The sequence below is a fragment of the Desmodus rotundus genome, chromosome 4 (genome assembly GCF_022682495.2).
Source record: "Desmodus rotundus isolate HL8 chromosome 4, HLdesRot8A.1, whole genome shotgun sequence".
Lineage (NCBI taxonomy): Eukaryota > Metazoa > Chordata > Mammalia > Chiroptera > Phyllostomidae > Desmodus > Desmodus rotundus.
The window spans coordinates 147989455-148004429 of record NC_071390.1 but is presented as its reverse complement, the minus strand read 5'-3'; the positions used below and the strand labels follow the sequence as shown (position 1 = coordinate 148004429).

General features: G+C 44.2%; 1 protein-coding gene across 4 annotated transcripts in view; it reads right to left on the bottom strand.

Annotated features, from left to right (window-relative positions):
- SVIL (supervillin) overlaps nucleotides 1-14975 on the bottom strand; it is a 156963-nt gene that overhangs the window by 36567 nt on the left and 105421 nt on the right. For all 4 annotated transcript variants that reach the window (XM_045182714.3, XM_045182719.3, XM_045182722.3 and 1 more), the window contains 2 exons: nucleotides 12989-13118; nucleotides 602-749 (listed from right to left, as the gene is read on the bottom strand). In XM_045182714.3, the coding sequence (XP_045038649.2) occupies nucleotides 602-749; nucleotides 12989-13118 (278 nt within the window). The remainder of the gene's footprint in view (nucleotides 1-601; nucleotides 750-12988; nucleotides 13119-14975) is intronic.

Sequence of the window (14975 nt, the reverse complement as noted above, 5' to 3'; positions counted from 1 at the left end):
CAGTTTCCTAAGTCTTTGGATACAGGCTTCAAATCAGTTCCAAGATCTCAGATGCAGAGAAGGGACTGCAGGAAAATCCCACTTCCTTAAGTGGAGATACCTTTTAAACATCTGTTAAAACATACATGGAAATGTGGCTTTGTAAGCCAGAGAACTCTGGTTGGATGGAAAGGGACCTAGGAATTTCCCTATGAGAGGAGAGAAACTCCTTCTTCCCCGAGAAACACTAATTTGGGTTAACTGATTGCCAGATGGCAAGGAAATGGAAATAATTTAAAAGCAATTATGGAAAAGAACTAAGATTCGTGAGCAGATTTACCATTGCTTTTGAAACCTGTGCTCAATTTCCAAATGGCTGAGTTTTGAAATGTGACTAATTGAATTATATTTTTTACATTGAAGATGATGCTCTGTAAAAACAAAGGTTTTCAGTAGGAATATCTTGGAAAAACTACCCAAAACCATTAACACAACTTCAGTGAGATTAAAAACTGAAAAACACCATGGCATGCTTGTTTTAATCAAGCTGTCACGGGCCCCCTCCCCTCCATGGGTGACGGAGTACGCGTGTGCACACAGGCACACACATGTGCACTCTGACCTTTCTTCACCATTCTCCCGGCCACTGTGAACTGGGTGGAGTCGTTAGCTGCTCCTTTGCCTTTTGTCTTCCAGGCTTCCTCTCTCACAGTAATGAGGTGCTTTCTCTCTTCGATAGTCATTTGGGTCTCTCGACTTTCCGTGACCCGCTGTTTTTAACATGTACAAAGGAGAAAATAGGAGAGGGAAATGAGAGGTGAATTTTAGCCTGTAGCATTTTGTGAGCTGAAAAGCAGGCAAACAAACAGGAGCACTGCACTGTCCCAAACTGACCATAATTGTTCTGTCTGAACTAGGTTGGGCTTCCTTATTTCCAGCTTGGACAGAGATCACTATCAGATCAATATCAGCAGTACTGAAATTTTAAATTAAAACTTAGGGTTTTTATGTTTTTTTTTTTTAACTATTTGTTTGGAACATTGGAACACCAGGATGATACTTTGTAAAATAAACAAAAATAGAGACTGCTTTCATGCCATGAACTGTGCAGAGTATTAAAGTTGCTGTTTTATTACCTATCTGGTTAAACTCAGTTGATGAGGAAATTTTATCCATTTTACCCTTATATACAGTCTGTCCGGAAAACGTCCAGTCATTGTTAATATAATGAGAATGGTTTGCACGACATCAAGGTAACCTGGCAGCCAAGGAGAGTGGACTGTGCAAGGAATGTGCATGCGTGAACAATGACGACCTCACTGTACTAGTCAGTGGAGGTGGTAGACGTCATTGACTGAGCATGTGTACTGTGTGGCCATTGCATTCAAAATGACTAAGCCATCATTTCTTGGCCGTTTGGCCAAGATCAAGTGTAGTATTGAAATGACTGAGGGAGTAGAGCAATGAATCGGCATCACATTTTGCTATAAGCTTGAACATTCCTACACAGAAACTATTCAGATGGTTCAGAAGGCTGCAGCTATGGGCAACTGGTGACTGGCAGCTTCATCATGACAACGTGCCCGCTCATGCATCACGTCTCATGTGAAGTTTTTGACTCAGCCCCCCTTCAGCTGATTTAGCGCCCTGTAATTTCTGGCTTTTCCCAAAACTAAAATCACCTTTGAAAGGGAAGAGATTTCAGACCATCGATGAGATTCAGGAAAATATGATAGAGCAGCTGATGGCTTTTGGCAGAACTGTGTGAGATCCCAAGGTGCCTACTTTGAAGGGGACTGAGACATCATTGTCCTATGCCCAATGTTTCTTGTATCATCTTCAATAAGTGTCTCTGTTTTTCATAGTACATGTCTGGATACCTTATGGACAGACCTTGTATATGTATATGTGTGTGTGTGTGTGTGTGTGTCTCACAGAGAACATGATCAATCTAGAAAATCTTATACAGTAAGTACACAGGAAACATGGTCAATTGCAAAGTAGGGGAGGCTGATTAGGAGTAAGGTGTGCTATAAGAAGGTTTTCTGAATTCGATATGCTTTTTCCTAGAGCAAATATGTTACATGGGCAGTGAGGCAACTAGCCCCTAGCTGTTAAGTCATTGAGGAAGAACTATGCTACAGATATAACCTACATATATAATAACATTTTTACCTTAAAAAAAGGGCTTTTATAAGTTTCTAACTGGGGTTCTAGAGATACCTGCCTCTTCACTTTCTAAGCTATTGGTGATGTTCATTTGGCCCAAAGGAAGAAGCTGGAGGGGGCCTGAGGAAGCAGGACAGGAGGGGAGCTCAGGGTTTGGAGCTGAGGTGAGAGGAAGAGGAACAGGGAGGAGGCTGAGGACCCGCTCCCAGCGCACAGGGCCCAGAGAGGGAGGGTGTGGCCTGAAGGAAGAGTGTGGATGATTGCAGCAGGGTGTCCCTGGCGGAAGGTCTTCCAGGGTTGGTGGGGCAGAGTTGCTTTCACTCATCCTTCGCTCCATCCCTCCTTTCACTACAACTTCCTCTCCTGGGGCCCATGAGCCAGGATGAGAAGCAGGGAAGAGGGACAACCACTGTGGGAGCCAGTGTGGAGGAGGAAGAGAGGAGAGCAGGCTCCCGGGACAGAAATTGCGTCTCGGGGCTGTGCACCCCAACATTGGTTTAGGCAGGGGTTCGAAATGTGTGGGTGGCCAGCTTCCTGGGAGTGGGCTTCAGCTCTCTCCTCAGGCTCTTCCTAGACCAGGAATGGCATCTCTGCGGGACCGTTTGCTTTCAAACTAGAGTTGAGCTCTCCTTAACTAATCTGGCAGCTTCCCCAGCTCATCTTCCCTCAAAAAGATTTTCCCTTTGAAGAACACAGATCAAAGTGAAGGTCAGGCTTCCACTGACAACCTGGGAGTGCCAGGGGAGCCCCAGGGGATACATCCTGGGGGCTGGTGGGATCACTACCACTCCACCCACTGCAGCCTGCCGGTTAGCTTCCCTCCACTGACCAACAGGGAACAATTTCTTCCACCCAGTAGCATAAAACCCAATCTCTATCATCTAGTTTGTGAATCCTCCTTTTACAGAATTCTTCCACAGAGCACTCATAGACAGAACTGGTTAAATTAGGCTAAAAACCTTTTCCTAAAGAGACATGACAACAACATACAAGGCATGATCCTGGCTCGGATCCTAAATGGGGTGGGGGTGGGGCTAAAAGAGACATTATTTAGGGGGAAACTGAAACAATGGAAATATGAACCATGGATTAAACATTGTATCAATGAGAAATTCCCTCATTTTAATGACTGTATTATGGTTATGGAAGTGTGCTAGAGCTGGAACGTGTGTGCCTGCTCACCCCACCCCTCCCGCCCCCGGCCCATTCATTGGCTGAAAACTAATCCCCACTGTGATGTTTGGGGAGGTGATATAAACAAATAAGGGAATGCAGCAAGACAGCCCAGGGTGGGGGGTGGAGGGAGGAAGGGCGAGAGGAGTTGGGGAGGGCGCAAATGCCAAGAAATGGACCTGGAAAAAGATACATGGGAGCGCCCCATCTATTATGATGACTTTTCTACAGGTTTTAAATTTTATTAAAGTAAAGAATTACCAAAAATTTAAAAAGCCTTTTCCTTAAGTTTCCCACTCAAAATTGTTGAAATGCCCTAACAACAAGTAACTGTGAATCACATACCCTTCTTAAATAAACTGTGAGGCTCACTTGCCAGGAAGACTTCGTTAAAATTCATAAAAGAGAGTAAGTTTTCTCTGAAAATGAAGTTTCAGGAATGACTTTTAATCACATCAACGCAGCAATTGGCTTAAAATATTTTGGAAAAAAACATCAAGTGCCAAGAAGTTCGGCTTGTCCAAGGATCCCCTGTTTCTGTAGTGAAGTCAGTAGCCCCCCCCCCCACCCAGGTCAGGGCGTGGTTAATGACCCAGGTATCCCTGAATCAGCAGTGCCAGCCCCCAAGCACTTGGGTTCCCCTAAAGGTCCTGTGAGAATGTCAGACATACGGGCATGTGAATGACACAGCTGCTTTAGGATTTAAAGTGTCCACTCATTTGACAGATCTCTGTTAAGAAGGTGTATTTTTTTAGTCCCTCTAAATGATAATATTCAACATAAAAGTTGTTGCTTCTCTACAAGCTTCACCTTAAGTTTGCTACTTGGTGGGGTGGGTTCAGGGCCCACTAATTCCTGCTACACTTCACATGACTCTATAATGAGGTAAGTAATATATAGCTTATTTATTCACTGAAGAATCTGATAAATATTTATTCTAAGGTACTACTAAAGTATAGAACTCAAAATGTACATGGACATTTACTTTTCTTTTTTTAGCCTAAAACTTCATTATTGTACTGTTTTTCCCTTCTAAGTTTTTCTTTCCTTGTTTAGAGAAGGATGTAATATTGTAATAAGTATTGGGCCATTTTCCCAGGTTTATCCAGGTTTAGTTGATGGTATTGAGATCGACTGGAACAGTGAGAGAGAGTTGCTAGAATATAAACAGAAGCCTGACCCAAACGGTGCCTCACTCTTCCTAACACGGATTCCGTGAACGTGGTGTGGAGAGAGGGAGAGGGGAGGAAACGTGTGTGTACGTGTGTGTATAAAAGGCAGTGAAACAATTGAGATGAGAGGAGGGTTTTAGGGGTGGCCACAGACTTGGCAGAACACAGCTTGAAACTGTGCAAAGGATGACCCTGCGAGGAGGTTTTCAGGTGTCACCCATCACTGCTGGGTTTGCTCCGTGCAGCCACAGTTGACTCCTGAACGTCACAGGTTTGACCTACGTGGCTCCATTTACAAGGGAAATGTTTTTTCTATAAATGCTGTAAATGCATTTCTCTTCCTTATGGTTTTTCTTAGTAACATTTTCTCTTCTCTGATTACTTTACTATAAGAATACATACAACATACAAAACATGTGCTAAATGAGTGTTAATTTTATCCGTAAGGCTTCTGGTCAATCGTAGTTATTAGTTGGTAAGTTTTGGGGGAGTCAGAAGTTATACGTGGATTTTCAACTGTGTGTAGGGGGCCTGCTCCTAGCTGCCATGTGTTCCAGGGTCCAGACACTGAGAAATTATAGTGTGACTCTCACAAATGTTTCTGACATGGGGAGCTGCTACAGGGAGAGTGGAACTAACCTGGATCACTAGGATCGGTGAGACTTAAGGGTAAAGTTCTCTCACAACTGGACAGATTTATGCATAGACGATATTGTGATGTGGCTCTTACATTTTTATCTTATTCCCAGCAAATTAAACTGAGTTATAGAAAGAAATGATCAAGGCACATGTTAAGTGATAGAAATAAGGCAAAGTGACAAATCATTACCTCTCGGTTTTCAAAAATGCTATCACCATTTAGAACTCGGTGCACTGTTAAAGAAATTTAGCTGTGCCCCTGCCTTAAGTGATTTCGGTCCATCATCAGTGCACATAGTCCGAAGTGGTCTGAACAGAACAGGAAAGTGAGCTCAACTATGCGGAGACCTCAAAGTAGCCATAGTCTGGTCCCGTCACCACCTACCAGCTCCTACAATGAAAGGGGGGTGGGGACTAAGGGAAATCTTATTGTGGCACAGTCTGAGGCATGTGAGGAAGAAGAAATTGTGTGTTGAAGCTTGAAAAAGAGACAAGCAGTCCATTCAGACACAGCTTGCATCCTGTGGAAGTGCTCTGTCTCCTCTGAGCTGTGCGTTACGGACTTTAGACACCAGGACTGTGGAGGACAGGGGTCCCCTGACCTCTGAGAGCTGACAGGCTGGTGCCACAGAACTGGTGTGTAAAGGGTTTCCCTGGGGAGCCTGTCAAGAAGCAAACATAGAAGTTTTAAGGCATTTTAACTTTGAAGTGATAAAACATAGATTGCCTCTGGTAAATATATTTTTTAAAACTTAAAAATATATGGAGAGGTACTGCATGTTAATGGATAGAAGATGCAACATTGTTAAGATGTCTCCAACTTGACTGATAGATTTGACTACAACCCCAATCAAATTCCCAGGAAATTTGTGCATATTGATAAATGGATTCTAAAGTTTATATGGAGAACACAATACCCAGAACAGCCAACACCACATTGAAGGAGAACAAAGCCAGAGGACTGACACTCCCCGACTTCAAGACTTACTGTAAAGCTACAGTGATAATCTAGACATTGTGGGTATTAGTGAAAAAACCAGACAAACAGATCAGTGGAACAGAAGAGAGAGCCCAGAGATAGATCCCCACAAATCTACTCAACTAATGTTTGATGAAAGAGCCAAAGCAACACAGCGGAGAAAAGAGTTTGTTCAAAAGTAGGAAACTGGACATCCACACTGAAAAATTAGTCTGGGTACAGACCTTCACACCTTTCAAAAATGAACTCCAAACGTATCACAGACCTAAATGTAAACAGGAAACTACAAAATTTGTAGAAAATAACATAGAAGAAGGTTTAGAGCACCTGGGGGTCGGCGATGACACTGCAGTCGTGATGAACGAGAAGAGTAACTGAGAAGCGGGACATCTGCTCTGTGAAAACACTTCCAGGGGATGAGGAGATGAGCCGCAGACTAGATGTGCAAAGACACATCTGAGAAGGGCTGTTATCCGAAATGCACAGAGAACTTGTCTAACTCCGCAGTAAGAAGACAGGCAACCAGTTAAAAAATAGCAAAAAGATCTGAACAGACACCTCACCCAAGAAGAGGTAAAGATGACAAATAAACACATGGAAAGATGCTCCACATCATACGCCATCAGGGAAATGCAAGTTAAAGCAGCAAGTTAAAGCAGCATCTCAGGGAGATACTGATACACATCTATTGGAAGAGCAAACATCCAAACCCCTGACACCACCAAACGCCCGTGAAGACGTGGAGCAGCAGAAACTCGCACTCACTGCCGGTGGGAACGCAACACAGACGCTCTGAAAGGCAGTTTGGCCGTTTCTTACAAAATTAAATATGTTCTACCATATGATCCAGTAACTGCACTCACTAATACCAAAAGGAGTTGAAAAGCTTAAAGCTACACAAAAAACTGTATATGAGTATTTATTGAAGCTTTTTTCATAATTGCTCAAACTAGGAAGCAAGAAAGATGCCCTCTGGTAGGTAGATGGATAAACAAATTGTCTTACATCCAGACAAGGAATAGTACTCAGCACTAAAAGGATATGAGCTATCAAGTCACGGAAAGACGTGGAAGAACCTTAAGTGCACTTTACTACGGAAAAGAAGCCAAGCTGAAAAGGCCGAATCCTATATGACTCCAACTAAAGGACACTCAGGAAAAGGCAATGCTACAGAGACAATAAAAGGTCAGTGGTTGTCAAGGATTGGGGGCTTAGGGGGGAGGCAGGAATGAATAAGCAGAGCGTGGAGCGTTGTGAGGGCAGTGAGACTGCCCTGTATGACACTGTAACGGTGGATGCACGTCATCACACCTTTGTCCAAACCCACAGGAAGTACAAGACCAAGAGTGAACCCAGATGTAAACTGTGGACCTTGGGGGATAATGATGGGTCATTATCGACTGTAACACGTGTACCTCTCTGAGGAGGATGCTAATGGTAGGAAAGGGTATGCGCATGGGGGGTGGGGGAGCACACGGAGCTCTCTGTACTTTCCACTCAATTTTGCTGTGAACCTACAACTTCTCTAAAAACCAGTCTATTAAAAAAGTATGTGTATATAATACATGTGTTTTATATTTAAGAAGTTCAATAATTATCTTTTAACTTAAAGTTGACTTATTTAGAAGAAAAAACTCACATCCCACCTTAGTGATGGAATAGCAAGTTCGCTCCAGATTTCAGCCTCGTTTTTGGGTGGGCACTGACTGGCTGTGTGAGGCTGCGCTCACAGACCAGTGCTCCTAACTTTAGAGGAAGGGAACCAGGGAGAGTGAGGGGAAGGCCCACCTTTGGGAGTAGGAACAGGGAGTTTCCATGTGTGAAGGCGCAAGATGCAGACAGGAGGACACCTGGTCACCTCTCCTGGGCAGCACTCCATCGGTTTCATGTGTGAAATCCTGCACCTCACCCTCAAAGACCTGACTTGTCACTACCAGTCCTAAAGGGACAGCACGGTCATGAAATTTTTGGTAGAGGCTGCCTTACAGCAAACAAAGTGCTGGTCCTGCTGAGGAGACAGAGGCCCCAGGAGGGGAGTGACCAGGCCAGTCACACGGATGGAGAGAGAGGAGAATGTGGGGTTCAAGGCAAAGTGGACGCAGCTGCTTCCCACAGCTCTCCTGACACCAGGGACATTCCAAGAGGAACAGAAAACAATCACGGATACTTTTAGCTTTAAAAATGATCGTGTGTTATGCACCAACAGACTCCTTCAGCCCAGGCCCAGTCTCCCCTCTGGGTGGGGTTCTTCAGATGGGGTATGGAGGGTGGGGGAAAGGGCTGCAGTGTCGCATTTCAGTAGAGCCACTGCAACCAGTTCCTGTCACCCAGGCCCCTGCCCGCCTGTCCCTTCCACACCACACACTGCCTCCACCACGTCCTCCGAGTTTATGAAGCTAAGTGAGATGGCATCATTGCTGAGCTGGAGCAAGGGACTCTCTGGTGCATTTCTTGGGCTCCTGACTCAACTTAGGACGTAAAGCTTGGTCAAACCCTTAAACCAGTGTTGTGATCATGAGGTGAATTAGTATCATCAGGTCTACCTGAAAGTCTGCGCCAAGGATATGAGGTGTGTGACTATGTGACTGACTCGAAGTACACGAGCTGACCACGCGCGCACACACCACGCAGCAGTTATCCCCCAAACGAGACGAGTTCTTCCCTACGGCTCAGAAATTGCAATGAGGCCCCATATGTGTAGGCTTTTCCTCACCTGATTAATAGATACAAAAGACAGGTGTTTATGGGCAGCAGGTATAGCAGGAGAATAAGTAGAAGCATATACAGGTTCCTATAGAGCAAAGCGAGAGGATCAGAGGTGAGAAGAGAAGATTTATCACAGCGGGGCAGGGAGGGGGACAGACAAAAACAACGATTTCTCTAACAAAGTTAATTTCTCATTGCAATTTCGGTGATCTTTTCAAGATTCCTTCCCATTTGTTCACTTATTAAGACATAAGTCCACACAAAGACAGTAAGTGTACCCAAGTGCACTTTGTATAGTAATTACATGAATTAATGGCAAGATTACTGTAACCGATAGAAGAGCCTCAGGTACAGAAAGGGGACCCATGACTTTCAGTGACAGCTTTAACATTTGCCATAAAATGTCTTCTTTAAAGCCTTTAGAAGTTTTTTCACTACATGATTGAAAACAAATTAAGAACACAGATAGCTCTCCACTCTGGATAAAGGCGGCATCTTGGCTCGGAATAAGACACTGGACAAGGGCACCATCTCTAGGAGATCACACATGGGGGCACAACCAGCTGTCATCTAGGGACACCCATGTCAGAGTCAGGCTTACCCAAAGCTGATTAGAAATGGCACTATCATCTGTGAATCCTCCTTCTTCCTACAGGTTAAAACAAACAGGTAACATTGCAGAGTCGGGAGGGCAGGGTGGAGTGAAGGTGTCACGGTCGCTTTGCAGCACACTGCGCCAGGGTTCAGTCAGAAGCATGCACGTGCTCGTACAGGCAGGCGGCACAGGCCCCAGGTAAGCTCACACCCACCAGCAGGATGCTAATCTCTCATTCGGGCCTCCTTCTTCCCCCTCCCCTTGCTCCTCAAATGGATTTCATTCTCCTAAATTGTGATTTGGAATTTCAGTGACAGCAGGCAATGAGACCGTGCACGTGGCAGATTTACCTTCTTCAAATTTTCAAGGACTCATACTGGGGACATTATAGATCTTAGCTTGACTCACTGACCGGATCCTATTGAAATACAGCGAACATCAAACCCTAATTTGCGACTCACAAGTGGACACAGGGTTGCAATGGCAAACTGTACACAGGGTTTTTATCTCCTGGGAAAGTCTGATATCCTGGGTGACTGTCTTAACTGAAGAATGTAGGATTCACTGTCTATGGCTTCTGGCCGATATGCCAACAACAAGGTTGGAATTTAAAAGAATTATTTGGTGAAAATAAGTAACTGCAATGTAGTTGTAACAAAGAGACTCCTGCCAAATCACTTCTTTAAAATAATTTTGTTTCACCCTTTTGATGGAATGAGTTATTCTGCAGGCAACTGTGCAGAGACTGTGCCCAAGTGCACACATTCCCCACGGAGTGGACTGCGCCAAATCTACAGACCACAGGACTTTAAGTCTTTAGAACTACTGATACGTGCTGCACAGCACAAATGCGTGTGCCAGGCTAGCAGTGCCCCAGGCTAAGCTGAGAACAGGAGAAAGAGCAGAGAAGAAAAGGAGGGTGGCAAGGGAGAGAGGGAGGAGAGAGAAAGAACCCGGACTACTGGTCATGGGAGACAACAGAGGGAGCTCAGTCAAGGATTTGTGCTCTTAAGCTCCAATTCCTCAATCCTGATTTGGGGGGAGCAATTTGGAAAGCGAGGATCTGCTGTTAAGTCACCTGTTCACTGAGACATGACTGATCTTTCAGGATGCAGAGGGAAACTCTGACTTAGTTCCCCAAATCTATGCATGGGCCAAATTTTCTTACATGTAGGACCCAGAATGAGAAGCTGGTTACTGTACCGCAAATTTGTTTTGTTTTGGACAAGCCCTTTGACAGAAACAAAACAGTTACAGATTTTTAAGGCAAAGTTTACTTTTTTTAAATATGGTTACTAGACAACCTAAAATTACTTATGTGGCTCACATGTTATTGTTATTGGACAGCAGGATTTTCACAGGGGCAGTGGAAGTGGTTTGCAGAGTCCCGTCTCTACTTCCTGCCTCCTCTGCATTCCCATGGGCTGCCACTTGTGGAACCAGGCTCACTGCACACAAGGGCTCGAGGGGGACCAACTGTAAAATGTTTGCTGACCACGAATACGTGCTGTTTGGTGAATTCAGAAACTGTGCAGGGAAGATGGATGGCTCTGGTGCAACTCCCCCAAAGCAGCTCTCCACCAGCAAGGCTAGGCCCAGCCCCTGAAGCAAGACTCCCACTGTGCGCACCACGTCCTGATCGTGCTTGCTCTCCAGGGCAGCACTCTGGCACCCGGCAAGCAGGGGCGTGTCTCAAGCACTCCCTCAGCTGTTTGGGGACTGTCTTTAGACAGGTCAGGTTTAAAGCACCTCACATGTGAACCCAGCAGAGGTGTGACAGAAATATACTGCCAGCCCTTGGGAAGAAATCAAGCCAAGGGCTTATCAGAGGTCATGTGAAAACCGCTTGACCTCAACAGAACTTGAGATACCCCCATGTCTGCTCCACAAGCCTAAAATAGATCGGCTTATTTTAACTTCAAAGGGCTGATTGTCTCAGGCCAAAGTGAACTGGGTCACTGAGGATGAGTGGAGGAGTGAGTTCACTGTTGCTGTGGGTGTTCTGCAGCCCAGAGCATCATTTCACACTGAGGCCCCGGGCTTCCACTGAGCAGGGTTTCCGCCCAACGGGCAACTGAGTCGGCTTCTTCCATCTTTGACTTCTAAAACCCTCAGCCAGTGTTAAGGTAGTTCAGATCACACCCTCTATTCACAGCCTCTGGTTTTCAGAGCCTCAAATGACCCCTGTCTTCTGAGCGGGTAGTGCACTTATCCCATTCCGCTACTTATGGGAAATCTGTCTAGCTTCGTGTTTTGTAGCTTTATTTTAATTTTCACCTGGCCAGATGGGACTGCCAGCACCTAAGGCTCTTACAGCTTCTTTGGATCTTCCAAAATGACCAAGGAGACAAAAGTGTTGAAGTTACTTTTGAACCAATGATTTTAAGACCCTTTTAAATAAGGTTTGTGGGCAAAGGGACCTGTTGAAGGACCCAATTTCCTTTCACTTCAGGATCTCTTTCTTAAGTTCTCAATTTCACATCTATGCAAATCCCAAGATCACACATGATTATATTGGAAACATTTACTAATGACCGAGAACGAAATGTTGTTTAGTCATTCTCTTTAATATTATGTATGTTTGGGAAGAGAGAATTCAAATTGCTCTTCCCACTTAACCTGTCCAGCACAGAAGTACTCTACAAAACTGCACCAGCGCTCCTGCCTCGCCGGCCCACGTGCTCGCTTGCTTTCTGTGTGAGCTTCTAAACGCACGAAGGCCGCAGGCACAGTTTCTCTCTTCTCCACACGCTTAAGTTGTTTCAGAACCAGAGGGGTCCAGGTGATCCTCTGGTAGGAAGTTTTTTTGTTTTCTGTTTGAAGACTTCGATGCCAGAGGTTGGCCTGTGGACATGTCTGTCACGGGTGTTGCCCCGCCTCCAGCTGGCAGGTGCATTTGTAGCCACCAGGCCAAGTGGCAGAAGAGTCACTACCTGTTTTGAAAGTACGCACTAACTGGTGGAAAGCTGGTCATCATTGCATTAGAATTTAACAACTCATCAATGCTTTTGCACATGAAATCCTTGCCAGTAATGATAACAATGTGTTACTTAATTTTATTTAAACTTGTAACATATTTTCCTGTATATTCTCAATAAAAGGTATGCCTGCTCAATGCAAAAAAGTGCTTACAATTATAAAATAACATCTCACTGACCACAAAAATTATGTCCTTATCCTGTATACTTAGGTTTTAAATCTCAGTATAGGACATTTAAGTCCATACATTATATGCAACATATAAAGTGTTAGTGGTCAATTAAAATTTTTCATTAGAAAGGCTTTCATAATGTTGTGAAGTCAGAAGTCACTTAAGAAGGTTTTAAACCAAAATAAAAGTACACACTTCAAAATGCAGGAACTTGCTTGCTGATACATTATGCAGGTGGTGCTCTTACCGGTTCTATGACATCTCAAGACTTTACCTTTGATCAATGGAAGCTGCTGCGAGATAGACTCTAAGTGTGAACTCCAAGGGCAAGGCAGTGCTAGCGCCTCACAGAGCGGTGATTAGCAAGTCATGCAGGCCTGTCTGGCGCCCTTCCGAGCCCGACTTTCCTACCACGGGGCACTTACCTTCTTCTTGAGTGACTGCTCCACTTCTTGTATGTGCAGGCTGCTCGTGACAGACGCTTTGCCGTACTCCTGCTTTCTGCTAAGTCTGTTCTTCCAGTCTTCCTCCCCGCTCTTCTTCAGCAGCGCTAATCTAAGGGGAAAGCATGCCAACCGGAGAGTTCAGCATCAAACTCTGACTTGTAATAGAACCATAATACAGGTAAATTAGAAGTCTTTGGCCACTAAGTGACCACAGTTACCTAGTTTTAATCTCTCTGAATTTCATTTATTCTGAAGAATGATGTCTGGAAAAATAATATAGGAGTCCCTTTTCTAAGATGGCCCCAAAGATTTTACAGCTGATTGAAATGCAAAGCTGAAATCTGACTTGCCAGATAAAAATCATTCCACCAGAGGAATAGCTGTGATTTTTCCTTGTCCTTGGGCTGAGGACCTGATCCCCAGAGAAAAATGTCTGCTAGTGACCCCTTCTGGCCCCTTCATGAAACAACATTTAATGACTAGTGCTAGATAACTTATTTGCAGACAATACAGCAGAGATAGGTTTAAAACCTTAAAGCTATCACACACCGACAATCTCTTAACTTCATATCTTTCAATTACAGGTAAAAGATGATGTTTGATTGTTTTTCTTCCTGTACTCTAAGCCCTGTTTTTTCCCCCTCCAAATAAACTTGGTCTTTCCAATCTATCTTCTTAATACAGAAACTTCTCCACAAACCCACTTTAAAAATTATCACTTCAACTTCCCTCAGGGAAAAGCTATCCACAAAAAAAGAATCTAATTAGCTGAGGTTTTTTTACCTAACCTACTTCAGTTCCACTGTAGTGTGACCTGACAGAAAGCTGCTTAGATGCCATACGCTGTGACAGGTTGTTTTGTTTCCGCTGCTAACTCTCCTACAACAAATGGAGAAGTCTTAGGCATTCAGTCGGACAAACACAGGAAAGATAAAAGGCGAAAACGTGGGGAACACTGAACTCATCTAAGCTGATGCTCACATACTTTAAAGATACGGGAAAAAAATGATTAGACCCCTTGCCCTCTCTGCTCAACCTGCTGGGCTGTGTTTAAAAATTTAAACATCATTAACGCATGTCCACGAACAGTGTACTTGTAAGGAGCACGTCAGCTCTAGCCTGGCCACGAGCTCTGGCCAAGCAGTCCGGTCTCCTTTCCCATTAATCATCTTGGGAACTGGACTGGATGGTCTTAAAGGGCCCTTCAATTAAGTTTCCTGATTCTATTAAATATCTGAATTGGAGATGGGATGAGATATATCACACTCCATGATAAAAGTTTTGTTAAACAAATAAGAAAAAGTTTGCAGTACTTAAACAAGAGTCCATTTACATTTTCAGATTCATACATGATCACACCTTATACGTGTCTCTTCATTCAGCCAAATAATGGAAAGTACGCCATAAAGAAAAGAACCCCTGAAAAGGGACAGGAGCTTCAGATTCTGGACCTATCTGCTCCCCAGTCTCTTCCTTTCCCTTCCCTTCTCTTCCTTTCTGCTGTGTGACAGCAGATGAGACCTCAGATGACCATTCTATAAAACTGGTATAATGTCATCTTATCTATCTCTGATAATGTGATTTATAATAAGAAATATATATTTGGTCTGTGTCCCTGTTTCTGGCACAGAATTCTTAAACCTCCTGGAATTTCCTAAGTGATGAGAACCATAAAGTGTCTTTTATTATATTAATGATGAGACTTTTGGGAAGCATCTAAGGATGGGGGCTGGTGCCAGGAAAACCAACTTTCCATGCCACCCCCTGGCTTAGGAGAGGAGAGAGAGGCTGAATTGATTAAATCATTGGTTATTTGCAACTGAGCTTAATAATGCTTACGGAGTGAAGCCTCCATATAAGACCAAAAGGACAGAGTTCAGAGAGCTCTCGAGTTGGGGGAACATGGAGATCTGGGGAGAGTGGTGTGCTTGGAGATGATGTGGAAGCTCTGAGCCCTTCTCACATA